General features: G+C 38.1%; 1 protein-coding gene across 14 annotated transcripts in view; it reads left to right on the forward strand.

Moving 5' to 3' along the window:
• STAG1 (stromal antigen 1) overlaps nt 1-20,720 on the forward strand; it is a 338,918-nt gene that overhangs the window by 148,655 nt on the left and 169,543 nt on the right. For 8 of the 14 annotated variants that reach the window (XM_036332484.1, XM_036332482.1, XM_036332487.1 and 5 more), the window contains one exon: nt 12,508-12,584. The exons of 1 other annotated variant lie outside the window; for it this stretch is intronic. In XM_036332484.1, coding sequence (XP_036188377.1) covers nt 12,508-12,584 — 77 coding nt within the window. Of the gene's footprint in view, nt 1-4,600; nt 4,768-7,394; nt 7,518-8,178; nt 8,250-12,507; nt 12,585-20,720 lie in introns of all 14 variants that reach the window. 5 more of the 14 variants (XM_036332491.1, XM_036332492.1, XM_036332495.1 and 2 more) reach the window with 5 other exon arrangements.

The following is a 20,720-nucleotide window of genomic DNA, read 5'->3' on the forward strand; positions in this document are numbered from 1 at the left end:
TATTCATCAGTAAATAAAAATGGATAAACTACTCGTATAACAATACAATAGAATACCATTTAGTGATCGGAAGGAATGAGCTCTTAATCCACACAAAAGCACAGATAAATCTTAAATGGGTATTGCTGTGTGAAAGGAAAGAAGCCAGTCTGAAAATGCTACATATTATATGATTTCAGTTATATGACATTCTCGAAAAGGCAAAACTGTAGAAATGGTAGATAGGTCCGTGTTTGCGAGGGTTTGGGGAAGGGGAGATGTTGAAATAAGTGAATCACGGCGTAGGGGTGGTGAGAGTATTTTGTATGATACTGTGCATTTCTCAAAACCCATAGAACTTTACGGCACAAAGAATACACATTGATACATACAAATTTTTATTTTAAAAATCACTTATGAGTTAATCCCAAGCTGAATGCACTATTACAAAGTAATCTAACTGTACTAAAAATACATGAAATAACCTCACCCTGAAGGGGTTTGGGCAATAGGTGCTTTTCTAAGTAACTGAAGAAATGAGTGGTGATTGTGAGAGTAAAGGCCAAACAAAACTATACTAATAATAGAGGAATATGCAAATTGTCCAGGACGCCGTCACAGTAACAGTAATGACCAGCAGGCTGTGTGGGGAGACCAGGCCGGCAGGGGTGTTAGTGAGGGATGACCAAATGACTGAACAGTAGGCTGTGTGGGGCAACTAGGCCGGCAGGGGGGCATTTGGGGGTGACCAGGCTGCAGGGGGGAGGCAGGGGCGAGCAGACCGGCGGGGGGCGGGCAGTTAGGTGTGATCAGGCCGGCAGGCAGAGGCAGTTAGGGGTTTTCAGGCTGGCGGGCGCGGGGAGGGGTGCAGTTAGGGGCGATCAGGCAGGCAGGCAGGTGAGCAGTTAGGAGCCAGCGGTCCCAGGTTGTGAGAGGGATGTTTAGGCCCGATCCCCAGGATCGGGCCTAAACCGGCAGTAGGACATCCCCCAAGGGGTTCCGGATTGGAGAAGGTGCAGGCTGAGCTGAGGTGACACCCCCCCCCTGCCCCCATGCACGAATTTCGTGTACCAGGCCTCTAGTACAGTATAAGCACTGTAGTCTAGTTGGCAAAGTTGTTTCCCATAGAATTATGGGTTACCAATTCTGAAGTTACTATACATGTATACTGGAGTTGGAAAGTTCAGTAAATCAGTGGTTGATGGTGGGAACTAGATTTTTGACATTTGTACAAGTAGGAGATTTTGGATAAGCAAGGGAGGATGCTAGAATAATCCATGTCATAATGGGGTAGTTGAAAGTGTTAGTGTAACTTACAGCTTAATATGGGCACAAATGGCTAACATATAGAAGTACTTATAAATATGTTTGTATACTCATAAGTATGTACACATACATGTGTATATTTATATACATATATATTTTATTTATTTATTTTCCTTGTTCTTTCAGCTGAGGGGGCCTAAAAGAAATGGCATTTTTCTAGCATAAAGCCAGTAGCAATAAGCACACCTAACACCTAGATCTTGGTTTCCAATTTTATTCTTCCATAAAAGAAATCAAGGCTGCTTTAACAAATGTTAAATTCTAGGACTGGGACAGGAAATTCACAAGGTGATCCTGGAGCATTTCAGTGTCAGAATAAACAAGTGCTTCAGAAAAACTAAACAACATGAAGATATGTAAAAGACACAGGAGTTAACTTAAAGAGCCCTCAATGGCCAAAGCTATAAAAATTTGAGCAACAACATAAATATCATAGACTTGAATTATAACCCAGAGTGTAAAATATTCATAGGTCTATTCTGATAGAAATAAATGATTGAATAATGATACAAATGGTTGAGAATAGACAAATCTTTAATGTAGAATTCAAGATAATTTATGTAAGTACCTACATAAAGCTTAAGGAAATGAAGCTTAACTCCCTAGCCCTTAACTATGGACTATACAGCGTGACTTCCTTCCAACGAGTACATTATTGAAAAAGGGAAAAAGTGTAATTTGTAACAGTGGAAAAACGTGAAAAATACTACCTCAGCTAGATGATCATGATTAAGTTAGTAGTATTTAGTCATGTTGATAGCATGTATCCTTGTTTTGATGTGATGAGAATGGCACTTGATCTCTTTCATCTTTCAGAAACCCATAAACTGGCTCTGGCTGGTGTGCTCAGTGGTTAGAGTGTCAGCCTGCACACTGAAGGGTCACAGGTTCAATTCCCAGTCAAGGGCATGTACCTGGGTCACCGGTTTGCTTCCCAGCCACAGGTTAGGGCATGTGCAGGAAGCAGCCAGTTGATGTGTCTCTCTCATATTGACGTTTCTCCCCTTCCCTCCCTTCCATTCTCTCTGAAAAGCAATGGAAAAAATATCATCAGGTGAGGATTAACAAAAAAAAAAAACAGAACAAAAAACCATAAACTTTATCTACCATGAGAAAATACCAGACAAACCCAAATTGAAAGACATTCTATAAAATATCTGACCGCTGCTCAATGAAACCATCATGGTCATCAAAAAACATGAAGTCTGAAAAAGTGGTCACAATGTAGAGGAGCCTAATGAGACATGAGAACTTACCCCCTTTTGTGGTATTCTGGATAAAATCCTGGAACAGAAAAAGGACATTAGGTAAAAACCAAGAAAATCAATAAAGTATAACTTGTAATAATAATGATACTGGAATGGAGAGAAGGGGTACTGGAGAAAGGCAGTCAAAAGGTACAAACTACACTTGCAACATAAATAAGTACTAGGGATGTAATGTAAAACATGGTAATTATAGTTAATGCTGCTGTATGATAAAAAGGAAAGTTGTGTTAAGATGGTTCCTAAGAGTTCTCATCACAAGGAGAAATTTGTTTTTATTGTGTCTGTATGAGATTATGCATGTTAACTAAACCTATTGTAATCATCCTACAATATATGCAAATCAGACCATCATCTGTACACCTTAAACTTACATAGTCATGTATGTTAATTATTTCTCATTAGCACTGGGGGGAAATAATAATGTTATCAATATGGCTCATTAGTTGTGACAATTGTACCATGCCAATGTGCGATATTAACAATAAGAGAAACTAATTGTGTGTATAGGAGAACCTCTGTACTGTGTTTATAACTTTTCTGTCAGTCTCAAACTTCTTTTAAAAAGTATATTTTAAAAATACTGGAGGATTCAGTTTAAGGAAAATATTTTAAGATTCTTTTATTAAGCCCAACCCTATCGGTTTTCTCCCCTTCCTTTAATCACCTACTTAAAAGTTTGAGAAAATAGGAAAAGGGGTATTCTAGGTAAAAGATGAGTTGAGAAAGTCTTATTAGTAGTACATTAAAAAAATTATAAGAGGACTTCATAAAAGTATACTTGAGCTTATTTGGGACCAATTAAAGAAATAGGTCTTGGTCATTTGTATGCAGTTTGATAGGAAACTGCCAAATAACCCTAAATAATTTTTAAGTCCTAATTATCTTACATATATTATGTAAGTGGAGTCAAATATGTAGTGTTTGCTGTAAACAAGATACTTGATGAATAAATATTTTCACTCTGTAATTTATGCATCCCTGTAACATTATGGGCAATTTTCCTTGTGCTTTTTTTTTCCTTTTGACACTTTAGAGATGAAACCTGACTCTTTTTAAATGATGTCATTTCACTCATTGCTCAATTTATTAGAAAGGGAAAGAATTTACCCTTTTCTCCTCTCCATTTCCCAGCTCCAGAGTCTTGGCTTTTCTACAGCTATTTTTTACTGTCACCATTTTATTTCCCCTTTCACTTTCCTAAGACCAAAAGTCTTTAGCCAATATTTTTTCTCTAATGTGTAACTTTAACCTTTTCCATCCTCAAATTCCTTTAATAATGTTCTGAAATATTTGGGTCTTTCTCCACAAAAGTTTCCCAAACCTAAATTTTCATAGAGTTTCAAAAGGTTCATTAGATGCTTAAGAATCCATGTGCCACAGATTAAGAAGCCCAGCCTGTTTTGAATCATATTAATATTATTCATAGAGCCCTAGCCGGTTTGGCTCAGTGGGTAGAACGTTGGCCTGCAGACTGAAGGGTCCCGGGTTCGATTCCGGCCAAGGGCACATGCCTGGGTTGTGGGCTCGATCCCCAGTAGGGGGTGTGTAGGAGGCAGCCGATTAATGATTCTCTCTCATCATTGATGTTTCTATCTCTCTCTCCCTCTTCCTTCCTCTCTGAAATCAATAAAGAAATATATTTAAAAATATATTATTCATAGAGCCCAAATAGATTTATTTTCTTCTCTGTTCTTTCCTCTGATTCTTGTCTTATGTGAACAGCATTAGTACTGATGGTGAGGTTATTTTAATAGTTGTTCAAGATTCGATAAAAATAATTTGAAAGGTTATATAACTCTAGGACAATAATTATATTTGCTTTTGGCCCTGTGCTATACTAGCATCACTTAACCTCAAAATTTGAAATACTAATATTGAGTAAATTTATCTGTTCTTGATATGTATGACGTGTACCTTGTGCAGTCTTGAAAGGGTATACATTTATTTGGTGCTCGCATATTATGTGCCAATGTGATTTTTTTTTTGAGCGCTTAGTTTGATGTTTCACTTGCCTTTTGTATTTACAGAGACAGAAGTTCCCACTTACCCATGATTTTGTTTTCTACTGTTTCAGTTACCAGTGGTCCAAAAATATTAAATGAAAACTTCTAGAAATAAACAATTGATAATTTTTAAATTGTGCAGCATTCTGAGTAGTGTGGTGATTTCAGTGCCATCCTGCTCCATTCACCGGGTACGTGAATCATCCCTTTTCCCAGTATATTTACGCCATATACCCTATCTGCCTGTTAGTCACTTAGTAGCCACCTGGATTATCAGATCAACTGTATCGCAGTTCTTGTGTTCAAGTAGCCCTTATTTGTGTGGTGAAGGCCTTGGGTGCAGGGACATGGTGTAGGGTGGAGGTGATCAGTGGGGAAAAAGGGGGGGGACATCTGTAATACTTTAAACAATAAAGATAAATTTTTTTAAGTAGCCTTTATTTTACTTAATAATGGCCTCAAAGTACAATAGTGATGCCGGCAATTTGGATACACCAAAGTGAAGCCATAAAGTGCTTCCTTTAAGTGAAAATTTGAATACAATACAATAAGATATTTTGAGAGAGAGAGAGACCATATTTGTGTAACTTTATGGTATATTTTTATAATTGTTTTATTTTATTATAAGTTGTTCTTAATCTTTTATTGTGCCTAATTTACAAATTAAACTTTATTATAGGTATGTATATATAGGAGAAAGCATAGTATCTTATAGGGTTCGGTACTATCTGCAGTTTCAGGCATCTACTGAGGGTCTTGAAACATATTCCCCATGGAAAAAAGGGGTTTACTGTATCTGCTGTTCACAAGGAATATTACAAAGTGCAGGCTGCCATCTAGAGACAGGCTCATCACTGGAGATAAAATCATAGTAATTTCTGTTTATAAGGCATTCTGAAAGGTTTACAAGTTTTCAAACATGTTTCTTTTTATTATAACCTTTGAGGTAATTTTTTCCATTTTTGCATAATTTACCTAGACAGACCACATATATCCCAAGATACTGTTAAGCTTTAAATGCTCACCAAAAGGCCACCAAAGTGTCTTGTCTCTCTACGTTTTCCCCACTCTCCTCAAATCTTGAGAATGACTATTAAATATAGTCATTGCAATCCGAGGTAACTGTTAAGTCCTACATTTCTGGTATTCAAATGTTTCTTGAGTGAATCCTTCTTCATTTTAGTAGCCTCAGCATTTTTTCTCCTTTTCTTACTCAGATTTTCTCTACTAATTTATCGAGATTTCTTTTCAGTCTTTCTCCATTTTATTTTGGTTTACAACCTACTGTCTATTACATAAAGTAAAAAAGAAACAAAAATGAGACTGCCAAAAAATTGTCCTGTCCTATGCTTGGGTTATCTCTAGTCCAGTGGTCGGCAAACCGCGGCTCGCAAGCCACATGCGGCTCTTTGGCCCCTTGAGTGTGGCTCTTCCACAAAATACCACATGCGGGCGCGCACATACAGTGCAATTAAAATTTCGTGGCCCATGTGCAGAAGTCGGTTTTCGGCCTGGGTGAGTCTATTTTGAAGAAGTGGCGTTAGAAGAAGTGGGGGATGTCGGGAGACGCGGCACAGGTGGGCCGCGGGATATGCAGCACGGGGGAGACGCCAAATATCAATAGTACTTAAACTATATAGGAAGGTTAATAACAATGTACCTACCTATATAGTTTAAAAAATTTGGCTCTCAAAAGAAATTTCAATCGTTGTACTGTTGATATTTGGCTCTATTGGCTAATGAGTTTGCCGACCACTGCTCTAGTCCATCACCAGATTAGCTTTTATTAAGATAAGACTCTATAATCCACTTTTAAAAGAAAATCCATTTAAAGGCAAAGCCATTTCACACATGGAACAGTTATGCATTTATTATTTGGAAGACTCTCTGCTAAGTGCCCTTAGGCAGCATATTTGAGCCACACCCAGGCTCAGTAATTTTGAGTGAGCCAGAATGTTATAAGGTGTCAATAAAAGCTATAAACTTAAAAGGGCCTTTTGTTATATCTGGATCAATTATTTTGCTGCTAAGTTATATCTGCCTTCAGCTTTCTCTTCTACCTGCTTCTGTATCCAGTTGGAAGGATACAAACAAGGCTAGAGTTCTGTTGTAGCTGTCATAGACCAGAGGAGGGATAGAATTGAAAATGGTGAGGGCAGCCCGGCCACAGTGGCGCAGTGGTTGAGCATTGATCTATGAACCAGGAGGTCACGATTCAATTCTTGGTCAGGGTATATGCCCGGGTTGTGGGCTCAATTCCGGGTCATGCAGGAGGCAGCCAATCAATGATTCTCTTTCATCATTGATGTTTCTATCTCTCTCCCTCTCCCTTCTCTGAAATCAATCCAAATATATATAAGCCTAAGCAACCAGCCAACCATTCGACTGGCCGACAGTCCAGTAGCTATGATGCGCACTGACCACCATGGGGCAGACGCAGCTGCCGAGCTGCAGTGACTTGGCAGCTGCAGTTCTCAGGTGACACGCCCGGAACCAGAGAGGAGGGAGCCCAAGTCCGGGGTGCATCACTTGAGAACTGCCCTCTCGCAATCCGGGATCCCTTGGGGGATGTTGGGAGAGTCAGTTTCGGTCCAGTCCCCGCAGGCCAGGCCGAGGGACCCCACCGGTGCAGGAATCCATGCACTGGGCCTCTAGTAAAAATATATTTAACAAAAAAAGAGAATAAGGATAAGGTGAGACAATTCTCTAAGCTGTGGATGGGTTCATATATATGGGGTAAGACAGTTTGCGGGTTCCCACTTGGCTTTTCTGACAGGGTCTTCTTTATTCCCTTAACTTACCCCTGTGGGGGTTCTAGGCATTTGGAGATGGATGTTTAGTGCTATTATATCTGATCATTGCTACTCTGGAGGTGGAGGCTATACATCTGAGTGATGGGAAAACTACTGGAATGATTTTCCCTGGTTGTGGAATATAAGAGGTGACTCGTTTTATTCTCCAAATAGCATTAATTTTGCAACATGCAGTTAGGAATCTGGCTTTCAGTAGAGCTCAACTAAACTAGAGCTTTTAGCTTGCTTGCAAAATGTGCAGGCTAATTATAAAAAGTAAATAAATATAAAGTAGAAGAACCTTATACTAACTGAGCATCTTATAATATGCTACAGGTATATTGCTAAGTACTTTACATTTGTTATCTCATTTACTTCTCACATCATCTTTAGTCATTTTTTCAACAAACATTTTTTGAATTTCTCCTAATGAAGCACCTTTTTAGGCACAGCATTGAACAAAATAATATTCCTGCTTTGAAGTGGTATTAACACCATTTTTAAAGATTAGAAATCTGAGTTTCATAAAGAAAATAGACTTTTCTAGTGCCCTATATGTAACTTAGTAGCTGGTGTAATTGAAATCTAAGTCCTACTATGTCTGATTCAAAGTACTTTAAACCACTCTAGGACAACTTCTTTAGGGTTCTACTATATGTTGTGATTGGTGTAACCACAATTATCTCTTTTGACTGCCTATATCACTAATTACACAAATATGTATTCTCTAGTCCCATTTTCACATTGATTTTCATCTTTTGTATCTATAATAGCTATTAACAAAAACATAAACTTTTGCATTTCTGGCAGACTTATGTTGAGCATCTTACGCTTGCCCTCTAATGAGTGCATATTGATACTGACTACACAAAGCTCTATAGGTAAGGTTTAAGAGCAATCTGTCTTTCTGTTTCATCTTTAACATTTTATTTTCTACTAGAGGCCCGGTGCATGAAATTCATGTATGGGTAGGGTCCCTAGGCCTGGTTGGCGATCAGGGCTGATCAGGGCCTTCTGCCTGCCAGCTGGGGCCTTCCTTCATTCCGCGCTGCCCCCTGTTGGTCAGCGCACATCATAGTGAGCGATCAAACTCCTGGTCTCCCAGTAGAACTCCTGAGGGGACACTTTGCATATTAGTTTTTTATATATATAGATAGGTTGGAAATGTATTCCTTTGTTATTTCACTTGAATACTATACTCATATAGTTCAGGTTTTAGGAAATGCAAAGGGTATGCAATATAATGTTTCCATTCATCCCTAAACCTCAACCACATATTTCTCTTTCCTAGAGGCAGCCAATGTTGCCAGATATTTGTATATCTTTCCAGAAATATTTTAATGCACACACACACACACACACACACACACACATATCCTTTCTTTTTTATGTATGAATGTATCCTATAGAACTTTACATATCAGTCATGGATAACTTTATTATTTTGATAGTTCCATGGATTCTATTGACTTTAAAAGTCAATAGAGAGTAGTGATTAGTCGTAGATCCTGTGTGCAGACTACTTGCATGTAGATTAACGATCTGCTACAGGGAAACCCCTTTTGCAAGTTGCTAAATTTCTAAGTGCCTCAATTTTCTCATCTGTAAAATGGGAGAAAAATAATGCATTCTCTATAGGATTGTTGTGAAGATCAAATGTGTTGTGAAGATTAAATTAACTTCAAGGGCTTATTCAGAACAGTGCCAGGCAGATAGTGAGCACCCAAATTAGCTGCTACCACTATCATCATTATCATTGCCACTTTTACTTATTTAATCAGATTTTTATATATGAAATCTGTATAGGGATATATGGGCTTTGTTTTGTTTTCGCTATTACAAACAGTGCTTCAGGAAATAACCTTCTACATTAATTATTTACATGTGTGTGAGTTTAGGGATGCTTTGCAACAAGTACAATATCAAGGCGAAAGAAATAGTATGTTATAAATTTTTAATATAGACATTTTCCAAATTGCAGGCCACAGGGATTGTATCAACTTTCCCTCTCACCAGCTTTTTGTAACATTAAATTAATGCAGCAAAATAGTAATCCCTTTATGAACTAACAGAGCTAGTGCACTGAAATTATAGTTAAGATTCCACTGTATGTAAAGCTGTCATATCAATCATGGAAATAGAGTGGATCATTATTTGCACTGGAAATATTTTAATAATGATATAGGCAACTTACTACTAAAATAATAATTAACGTTGTCCTTTTTCTTGTTGGTTTATTTATATAAGCTGAATGAGTTGTATCATTTATTCAAAACTATTCTATTTAAGATTTCACCTTGGCAGATTCCTCCCCAACAAACACACCACTTACTGAAATCTGTAGAAACAGTGAGTTGATCCTTATTTGACAAAGTTACAATTTGTCATAGTTACAATAAAATATAATGAAGTCAATTTAAGAGAGTCTTCCGCATGTATATTGTATATGCAGTATTCTCATTGATATCATCTGGCAATTTTCCTTTGCCCACAATTCCCTTCTGCTTCAGAAGAGACCTGATTCTGCTTAAAGAATTTGGCAGCCCAAGATTTCTTGTCTTTTTGTTTGTTGGTTTTTCATTAAATTTATTGGGTTGACATTGGTTAATAACTTTTTCTTGTTTTTTTTTTAATCAACTTTACACATTTTAATCAAATTCACACAGTTTAAGTGTACAGATTGATGACTTTTGGCAAATACATACAACCATGTAATGACATTCCAGTCAATATATATATTCACCTTCCAAAGAACAACTAAATTATCCCATGTTTAATGACCTAAAGATCTAATTTTACTTATTCTTGTTTAGTACTTATGAATATAATTTTACTTATCAGGAATACCTTGAAACAACCCCTGAAATTACATGCTTTTTATCTATGGGAGTCCATTTCAGATTGACAAAATAGTTCATGACCCAAACAAGGTTAGATACAGTTGACCCTTGAATGACAGGTTTGAAATGTGCAGATCTACTTATAGGTGGATTTTCCTCCCCCCCAAAAATGCGTAGTCAGCTCTCTGTATCTCAGAGTTTCATATCCACAAATTCAACCTTTTGACAATTGAAAACAGTATATTTGGTCTTCTGTTGAGAATTGGATGGTCCTTGGGGCCAATACTGCATGGATACCGAGGGATGCCTATAAGTTACATTTGGTGGGAGTAAAATGTTATACATGGGTTTTTGACTGTGTGAGGGTTCGATGTCTCAAACCCCTACATTGTTCAAGGTCAACTGTATTATTAAACAGTTTTGTTTAATTTGATTCTAAGAATGTCTGACACAAAGTAACTTTTAGACAATTTATAATTAGCAATTTAATGTGTTTTCTGTTTATTTAATTTTTAAAAATTGTCTGAAAATAAAGGTTATAGGCATCAAGAAAACTGTTAAATACTATCTATAATACTGGTTTTTTTTGGCATTAAAAAAACACATATAAAGTTTTTTCATTTTGTTTAGGAAATTGGATGTTGTGGTAGAACTCTTTAAAAAAATATTTTTATTCACCCGAACCTCCCAATCTAGACTCTCTCATCCCTACAGCTGATAATAGGGAATACCTGTCGGTGGTACATAACTCAGCATCCTAAAAAGGAATGAGAGAGCTATATAGTATGAGGCAAAAGTAGGTTTACAGTATGAGTACTCGAAACACAGAGTTTATTCTTGTATTATTTATTATTTTCCATACAAACAATGGTAAACCAACTTTTGTCCTGTCCTGTATATCAAGTAATTAAAATGTGCTTTAAGATGATTTTGATTAAAAGAGAGCAGGTATGACTTTTTTCATTTTACAGATCAGTAAAAATTAAGTCAGATTCAGTTTAATGTGCTATTATAGTTTATGAATTAAGACCATATCTTGATGACTTTTAGTGGCTCTTTGGTTTCATCTTGTTTCCTGTTGTAAGAGGGGAGAATACATTTCAGAGACTTCCCCACATTACTAAATGTGATTTGAATTGGTGCTGGTAATCACTGGCAAGGAGCCAGACAGAGGTTATAAAGTAATTATTTTCTTACTAACTCATTGAGTTGTTAAGTTTTTTTCCACATTGCCTTCTCTCAGTCTGTTGAGTTTTTAACTTGAATGTTTTATATTTATACAGTTGAAATTGAACATTGTTTAATTATTAGGCCAGGGTTCTTTGTCTTTAAGGTTGACTTTAAAACCGTATTTTAATATTTTTAAGTTATCTTCATTTTTAACTGAAGTTTTTGGTATAAACCAGACATCATTATTCTTTTTTTTAATGATAGTATTTACATAATCATGTTTGAGATAAAAATAAAGTAGCTAAAAGTAATATGAAAGAAAGATGAAAAAGGGGTTAACTTTTTATTTTTGATTGTTTGATATTTATGTATAAGTTACTGAGAAACTTTTTTTTTTAAATCCTCACTCAAGGATATTTTTTCTATTGATTTTTAAAGAGAGTGAAAGGGAGAGGGAGAGACAGAAACACTGATGTAAGAGAGACATATTGATTGGTTGCCTCCCGCATGCCCCAACCAGGGCCAGGAGCCTGCAACCGAGGTACGTGCCTTGATCAGAATCGAACCCAGGACCCCCCAGTCTATAAGCCAACACTCTATCCACTGAGTCAAACTAGCTAGGACACTGAGCAACCTTTCATGAAAAGTTCAGAGAAATTATTTTAACTAAAGTGTGTTACTAAATTAAGGGACATTTCATTTTAATCTATAGAAGAATATTCTGGTGATAAAGAATATCACAAAGAGCCATGAAAGGAGATAATACCATCCAGATGGATGTTATTCAGACTAAGGCAGCCACCTATATGTCTGGATAATGCCAACATATGTCTAAGTCAATTTTTAGGGCTCTTCATACAATATAAATTTGTTTTATGTCTTCATTTTTTTCTTTCCCAATACTCCTCTCAGTATTTTTTCTTACACTTACCTAATTCACAGAATATTCCATTTTTTAAAAAATATCTAAAGAACTTTGAACTTCTTACGATATTTTTTTGGTATAGATAGGAGGTTGTTGGAGGAAAGAAAAACCCAAGCATATAAAACTTTCCAAACAATGGTCAGATAAAATTTAATTTTAGCATGGAATAGAAAAGGATTAACTGTAAAATCTGTTGTTTCACAGGTACTGTGAGAATAGAGATGTTTCGAAATATGCAGAATGCAGAAATCATCAGAAAAATGACTGAAGAATTTGATGAGGTATATAGCATTTCAATATTTATACAAATGTCCTACTTATACTTTTAAATGTTGATTATTTTAAGTTTTGTTTTGATTTAGTGTTTAGTATAAATGAAGATACACTATTTCCTCATGTATATATGATAGTCCATGCTACTAATTCCAAAATTAATGATCTCTGAGGATTTGATTACATTGCATGGAGGATGCACTAAATAAACAGTAAGGATAAGAATATTAGTGGTATGAGCTAGAAGTTGATTCTTGACACTCATTCTTGAAGATCACCTAAAATCCCCAAATTTAAAGAGGTATCTCCAACAGTTTAATATTCTGTGGAATGCTAGTCCTATTAAATGCTTAAAGAAAAAGGATTTGGAGGACAAAGAAGTGTGAACAGATTGCGTATGTTTTTTAAAATTCTAATGGAGAAAAAACTGCTAAACTGCAATCCACAATTCCCAAAATTATTTTATGTGGACCTTTACCACATGCCCTTCCCTTGTGTGTGTGTGTGTGTGTGTGTGTATGCGTGTAATCGCGAGCGCACCTCTGTGTATAAAACTTAAGCATGTATTAAGGGAAACTGAGAATATTGTGATTTATGATGCATGTTTTCTTTGCTAGTCTTAACAAATTACTCATGCAGAACTCAATTTCTACAAATTTTTTAATTTTCACTGAAATAATTCTCTGAAGTAGTTTTACACAGATTTTATGTTGAAACACTTACATAGTTTTATTTCTGCACTAGTGGCCCAGTGCACAGAATTCGTGCACACTAAAAGAGAATTAAATAGAGGAAATATTTTAATATTGCTATTTGCCCTTTCTCTATAATAGAAGTGTCAGAGATGAAAGAAAATTAGTAAAATGTATATGAAAATCTCCCTCCTGTCAGAGTCTGGGATGCACCACAGGACCCAGCGTCAAGTCCCCGCCCACCCGCGTGCCTCGAAATCACGCAAGACTCAGACCCAGCCAGCCCCACCCCTGACAAGCCCCGCAGGGCAGGGGCACAGCCTTAGGTTCCCCAGCCTGGCGCCAGGGCGGAGGGCATGGCCTCAGGGCCCCTGGCCCGGCGCTGGGGCGGGGGTGCTGCCATTGTCACACTCAGGGCAGGGTCAATGGGGAGGTTATGGCTCTACCCCATCACACACAGAGCAGGGCCCGTCGGGTGGGGGTTGGGGCACCGCCCTCTATCACCCACAGAGCAGGGCCAATCAGGGGGTTGGGGCGCCGCCACTCTCACACTCAGGGCAGGGCCGATGGGGAGGTTATGGCTCTACCCCGTCACACACAGAGCAGGGCCTATCGGGGTTGGGGCGCTGCCCCCTGTCACACACAGAGCAGGGCTGATCAGGGTTGGGGCACCGCACCTTGTCACACACAGAGCCGCAGGGCGATCAGGGGGTTGAGGAGCTCCCCCTATCAGGCACAGAGCAGGGCTAATCAGGGAGTTGGGGCGCCTTCCCCTGTCACGAACAGAGCAGGGTGGATAGGGAGGTTGTGGCCCCGCCCCCTATCACACACAGAGCCACAGGGCGATCAGGGGGTTTGGTCGCTGCCCCCTGTCACGCTGATCCCGGTGCCGGGAGGCCTCTCGACTCCGCTGATCCTGGTGCTGGGAGGCCTCACTGCTCCGCTGATTCCGGTGCTGGGAGGCATATTACCCTTTTACTATATAGGATAGAGGCCTGGTGCACGGGTGGGGGCCGGCTGGTTTGCCCTGAAGGGTGTCCTGGATCAGGGTGGGGGTCCCCACTGGGGTGCCTGGCCAGCCTGGGTGAGGGGATGATGGCTGTTTGCAGCTGGTCACACACCCTTCATGGTGGGGGTCCCCACTGGGGTGCCTGGCCAGTCTGGGTGAGGGGCTGAGGGCTGTTTTCAGACTGGCGAGTGACTGAAGCTCCCAACCGCTCCTTTTTTCCTTTTTTTTTTTTATTCTGGGCCAGCTTTATCTCTGAGGCTTGGCTCTAGCTCTTAGGCCTCCGCTGCTGAAAGCAGGTTTCTGGCCTTTGTTTACCTTCTGTATTTGAAACAATGTTGCAATCCTGCTGGCTGAAGCCCGAGGGACTAAAGCAGGTTTCTGGGGTTTTGTTTAGCTTCTATATTTGTAACATAGTTGCTTAGAGTTGCAGCTCAGAGGCCTGCAGCCGCAGGCAGTGAACGTTGGAGTCCTCCGTCACTGAAGCAAGCAAGCTTCATGTTCACTTTAAGCTGCCTGGCTGCCAGCCACCATCTTAACTGGCAGTTAATTTGCATATTGCCCTGATTAGCCAATGGGAAGGGTAGCGGTCGTACGCTAATTACCATGTTTCTCTTTTTTTTTTATTAGATAGGTTAGGATGCCATTGGTATTTTGGTAGGAATTGCATTGAATCTGTAGATTGTTTTGGGTAATACAGATATTTTAATAATGCTTATTATTCTTATCCACGAGCATGGTATATGCTTCCATTTATTAATATCTTCCTCTGTTTTTTCTCCAATGTCTTTTATCTTGATTAAATTTATTCCTAGATATATTTTTTATACAGTTGAAAATGGGATTGTTTTCTTAGTTTCCCTTTTTGATAATTCATTATTGGTGTATAAATATGCAACTGATTTCTGAATGTTTACTTTGTATTCTGCTACTTTACTTATCAGTTTTACTAGTTTTTTGGTGGAATCTTTAGGGTTCTATATGCATCATCTGCAAATACTGACAATTTTACTTTTTTCTTTCCTATTGATATGTCTTTTACTTTTTTCTTGTCAGATTGCTGAGGCTATGACTTCTGTTTATGTGATGTTTCGAGATAGTTGGTTTGCTGATAGTGTATGAACTTTGCATCCCAGGAATAAATCCCACATGATCCTGGTGTATATCTTTAAATTGTATTGCTGCATTTGATTTACTAATATTTTTTTGAGGATTATGACATGTGTATTCACGATTGGCCTATAGTTTTCTTTCATTATAGTGTCTTTATTTGGAATTAGGGTAATGCTGGCCTCATAAAATGAAATTGAGAGTCTTCCTTCCTCTTGAATTTTTTGGCATAGTTAGGGTAAGTGGTAGGTCTTTGAATGTTTGGTAACATTTACTTGTGAAGCCAGCCAGTCCAGGATCTTTGTTTATTGGGAGTTTTTTTGATGGCTGCTTCAGTTCATTAGTTGTAATTCTTCTGTTCAGATTTTTTGTTTCTTCTTGATTCAGTTTTTGGAGAGTGTATCTTATAGGAATTTGTCCATTACTTCCAGGTTGTCCAATTTTTTAGCATATAGCTGCTCATAATTTTTTCATAAAATCCCTTTTATTTCTGTGGTGTCAGTTGTTACTTTTCCTCCATCACTTCTGACTTTATTTATTTGGGTTCCCTCTCTTTTTTTCTTGGTATGCCTGGTTAAAGGCTTGTCAATCATGTTTATCTTATCAGAGAACCAACTCTTGGATTCATTGACCTTTTGTGTGTTTTTTATCCTTACTGGGGACTTTTTTTTTTTTTTTTTTTTTTTTTTTTTTTTTTTTTTTAGAGAGAGAGAGAGAGAGAGAGCAGAGGAAAGAGAGAAAACATCTGTGTGAGAGAGACACATTGATTGGTTGCCTACCACACATACTCCAACTGTGGCTGGGGATCGAGCCTGCAAGTGAGGTATGTTTCCTTGACTGGTAATAGAACTCGCGACCCTTTGGACCACAGGCCAACGCTCTATCCACTGAATAAAACCAGCCAGAGCTGTATTTTTTTTTCTCTATTTCTTTTATTTCTGCTTTGATCTTTATTATTTCCTCTCTTCTACCCACTTCCGGCTTTGTTTGTTCTTTTTTTTTTTTTCCTTCAAGTGTAAGGTTAGATTGTTAATTTGAGATTTTTCTCTTTTTTTGAGGTAGGCCTGTAATGCTATGAATTTCATCACCAAGGAATATTTAAAAACTACAGATACCTGGATCCATTTTACATCCTTCAGACATTCTGATGTAATTTGTTAGGTATGCACCAGGGCATAGGGATTTTTAAAAGCTCACCAGGTAATTTCATATACAGCAAAGTTTGTAAACTTCTGTTCTAAGGGACATAAAAAGTGAAAGCCAAAATTTAAGTTAGAAAAGCACTTCATAGCCCTAGCCGTTTTGGCTCAGCGGATAGAGCGTCGGCCTGCGGACTGAAGGGTCCCAGGTTCCATTCCTGCCATGGGCGCATGCCTGGGTTGCGGGCTCAATCCCAAGTGGGGGGCATGCAGGAGGCAGCCGATCAATGATTCTCTCTCATCATTGATGTTTCTATCTTTCTCTTCCTCTTCCTTCCTCTCTGAAATCAATAAAGAAGTATATTTTTTTAAAAAAAGAAAAGCACTTAATATATGAAAATAGAATAAGGGGAAAACGAATATACTGTGAAAATGCACAATAACACTAAATAGTTGCTTTTCTAAGATTTTGGGATAACTAGAGAAAGAGGAATAATTCAGAAAAATAAAATTCATTATATACCTTACCTAAGAAAATATTCCTGTGAATGTTGTCAGATATTCAGGGTTTCTTGGAGGAATAGTAAACTATTACCAAAACTGATGAGTTACATATAATGAAATATTTTAAGATGCACTTATTTCATATTCCTAAATATTTTTCTCTCTCAGCATTGGAGCTTACTTAATGAAAGAAGAGTAACAATCACTGTTCTCATTTTTTTCTGTTTGACATTGCAATTAAGTCCTTATTATGATTAGAAAGTATTTGTTTAAAGCACAGTTATATGATATATTAGATCTATCTTCCAATGCTGTTTGTTCATTTTATTTTCAATCACTTTAGCAAGTATTACTCTTTTTGATACTTTATCTATACTTAAGAAACTGCATTTAAATGCCTGCATATTGTTAAAATTTACAATTTTTTTCAAAATATTATATAGGTTATTTGGTCTCCTGGGAGAGGAGGGAGGTTAGTTTTGGTAAATTATATTTTGTGGCAATATTCTGAATCATTGTATCCCAAGAGCCTAGAACAGGGGTGGGCAAACTTTTTGACTCGAGGGCCACAATGGGTTCTTAAAATGGACCGGAGGGCCAGAACAAAAGCATGGATGGAGTGTTTGTGTGAACTAATATAAATTCAAAGTAAACATCATTACATAAAAGGGTACAGTCTTTTTTTTTTTTTAGTTTTATTCATTTCAAACGGGCCGGATCCAGCCCGCGGGCCGTAGTTTGCCCACGGCTGGCCTAGAACAATGTCTGTTTTACAGGGAATAGCCATTCAAATTTTGTTAAATGACTTATAGATAGAAAGCAGCTCCTGGGGGCATGGTGGGGGGGATGCATGTTGTTAGGGAGGAGGGAGGAATTGAGCAAAGAAGTAAAACAGAAAGAACTTATGGACGTGGACAACAATATGGTGATTGCCAGGGAGTTGGGGGCGGGGGGGGGGGGGGGTGGAGGTGGAAGAGGTAAGAGAGGGGATAAGTGGTGATGGGAAAAATAAAATAAAAAGGAAATTCTATTAAATGAGTGAATATAATGTATATAAAGTAAAATAATGGTGAGATGAGTTAGAAGTGGCTTAGATGCAAGGTATTTAAATTTTGATGAGGTGTAGTCCAAGAGTATGTCGTTGCCTGCAAAAGTGTAGTGTAGCTTTTGTTTCTTATTATTACAACCTGGTTTTAATGTTACCAGAGGCCGGAAGCACGAAATTCGTGCAAAGGGCTTGGCCCTCGCACCCCTGGCTGCCTCAGCTCTCATAGCCTTGGCTTCATCCTGAAGGTTGTCTGGACGGTCTGTCTGTTTGGCCTAATTAGCATATTAGCTCTTCATTATATAGGATTATTAGATAAATTTTTTAAAATTTCTACAAACCTGCGCTCAGCCTAAAGTACTTTGTAATTTTAATGTCAACCATATTTATAAATATGCTAATTCCCAAAGCAGTCTTTAGCTCCTCAGAGTTAATAGATATACTTGTTTCCTGTTGGAGCCAACCTTTTGTAGGTAAAGCAAAATGTAATGGTATTTCTTCCCCAGATTATTAGAATCACATTTCCATATGTAATTTCTTAGCTATGTTGCCCAAAGGTCAGTTTTTATGTATTAATTATGGCATCTGTGTGGGGAAACCCTCACAATACAGCACATTTGATATATTTACTTAGTGCCTTCAATTCTTCTGTGTTTGTTTATATTGTATCGCTCTCAGCACAGAGATTTTGCTGATTGTGCTCTTTTGTAATGATGACAGCTTATCCAATAGTTTTTTTCTCTTGTTTTGAATATGTGCTTTTGTAAATTTAAATATAGAACTTTTGATTTATTTATCCATTTCAGCATTTATTAGTCAATTAAAATTTTTAAGAAATGTACAAATATTTAAATAGTATACAAACTGATAAAATGTTAAGGAAATATCAAAGATTCAGTAGAAGAAAGCTCAAATTATCTCCATTCCAAAATTAAAGTCTTGACATTTTCTTGATTGTGCATCCAATTAAAACATTTTCCAGCCTGTATTCTTAATAGGGAATACCTGTGATATGGCCAGTTTTATTTATAAAAGTATTGTTTCCTCGTCTGCCTCTTTCACACACTCTCAAAAAACTAGAGTTTTTCTGGTGATTGTTTCAGACTTTCTTAGTTCTGTACTAAGTATGTCTCTTTCATAAGTATCTGTTAAATAAAAAATAAATAGTTAAGTTTCTTTTCCTTCCACACTTGGTGATCAGAATACCAAGTGTGTAATTTTTGTTTATTATATTACAGTGTAGTTTGCAGTATATGTGTATTTTATTTATAGAATTAAATGCACATGCTACTAAATCAATTTCTTGTCAGACGTCATTTAATTGTCATGGCTTTAACTTTTATAATGGTCTAAGAAGAGCTTCTGTGGCAAGTGCCAGTACTGCCACGGTTTATTGTTACTCATTTATGATTATACTAGAGGCCTGGTGCACAAAATTCGTGCATGGGGTGGAGTGTCCCTCAGCCCAGCCTGCACCTTCTCCAATCTGGGACCCCTTGAGGGATGTCCGACTGCCTGTTTAGGCCCGATTCCGGTGGGATCGGACCTAAACGGGCAGTCGGACATCCCTCTCACAATCCGGGACTGCTGGCTCCCAACCGCTTGCCTGCCTGCCTGCCTGCCTGCCAGATTGCCCCTAACTGCTTCTACCTGCCAGCCTGATCACCCCCTAACCACTCCCCTGCCATCCTGATCTATGCCTAACTGCTCCCCTGCCGGCCTGGTCCCTCCCAACTGCCCTCCCCTGCTGGCCTGGTCCCCCCAAATGCCCTCCCCTGCAGGACTGGTTGCCCCCAACTGCCCTCCCCTGCAGACCTGGTCCCCCCCACTTGCCCTGCCCTACAAGCTTGGGTTCCCCCCCCCCTCCCAACTGCCCTCCCCTGCAGGCCTGATCGCTCCCAACTGCTCTCCCCTGCAGGCCTGGTTGCCCCCGACTGCCCTCCCCTGCTGGCCATCTTGTGTCCACATGGGGGCGGCCATCTTGTGTGTTGGAGTGATGATCAATTTGCATATTACCTCTTTATTATATAGGATATTCAGATATTTTTTATGTTTTCTTCAAAAAAATTTGTAAAGAGTTAAAAAAAATTATTTATACCATTAATCCATTGCATTGATCATAATGAAAATTACAAAGTGAACAAAATCAGTGAAGAGTACCTTAATGTCAATCTCTTTGAGCATTTAATTCTTCTTACTTACTCTTCTCTTGGGATATCTCAAATACCATTGTGACAGAAACAGTCTGAAATTTGGACCTAGTTAGGGAATTCCAAGCTTATTCTGTATATTAAACATTAGTAAAAATTAATTTGTTTCTTATTTTTAGGTAAAAATAAGGAGAAGTTCTAATATTTTCTTGAAATACACAACTTAGTTTGTTTTGCTCAAAACCTTTCAGTGGTCACTCATTGCCTACAAAGTAATGTTTGGCTTCCTTAGCCTCCTTTATATAAATAAGGATCCGTAGGATCTGGCCCCATCTTCTTGGTTAACCACCATAGCATTTATTTTAGTGTGCAAAACTTAAAGCAGCACTGTGGTGCCATTGTTATACCATTGTTTAAAGTTCTGTTACTGTTTTTAATTCAGTTATATTACATGACCATTTTCTCACTTAAAATAGAAGTTATTTGATTGGTGGGAGA

This window comes from Myotis myotis, unplaced genomic scaffold (assembly GCF_014108235.1).
Source record: "Myotis myotis isolate mMyoMyo1 unplaced genomic scaffold, mMyoMyo1.p scaffold_m19_p_13, whole genome shotgun sequence".
NCBI lineage: Eukaryota > Metazoa > Chordata > Mammalia > Chiroptera > Vespertilionidae > Myotis > Myotis myotis.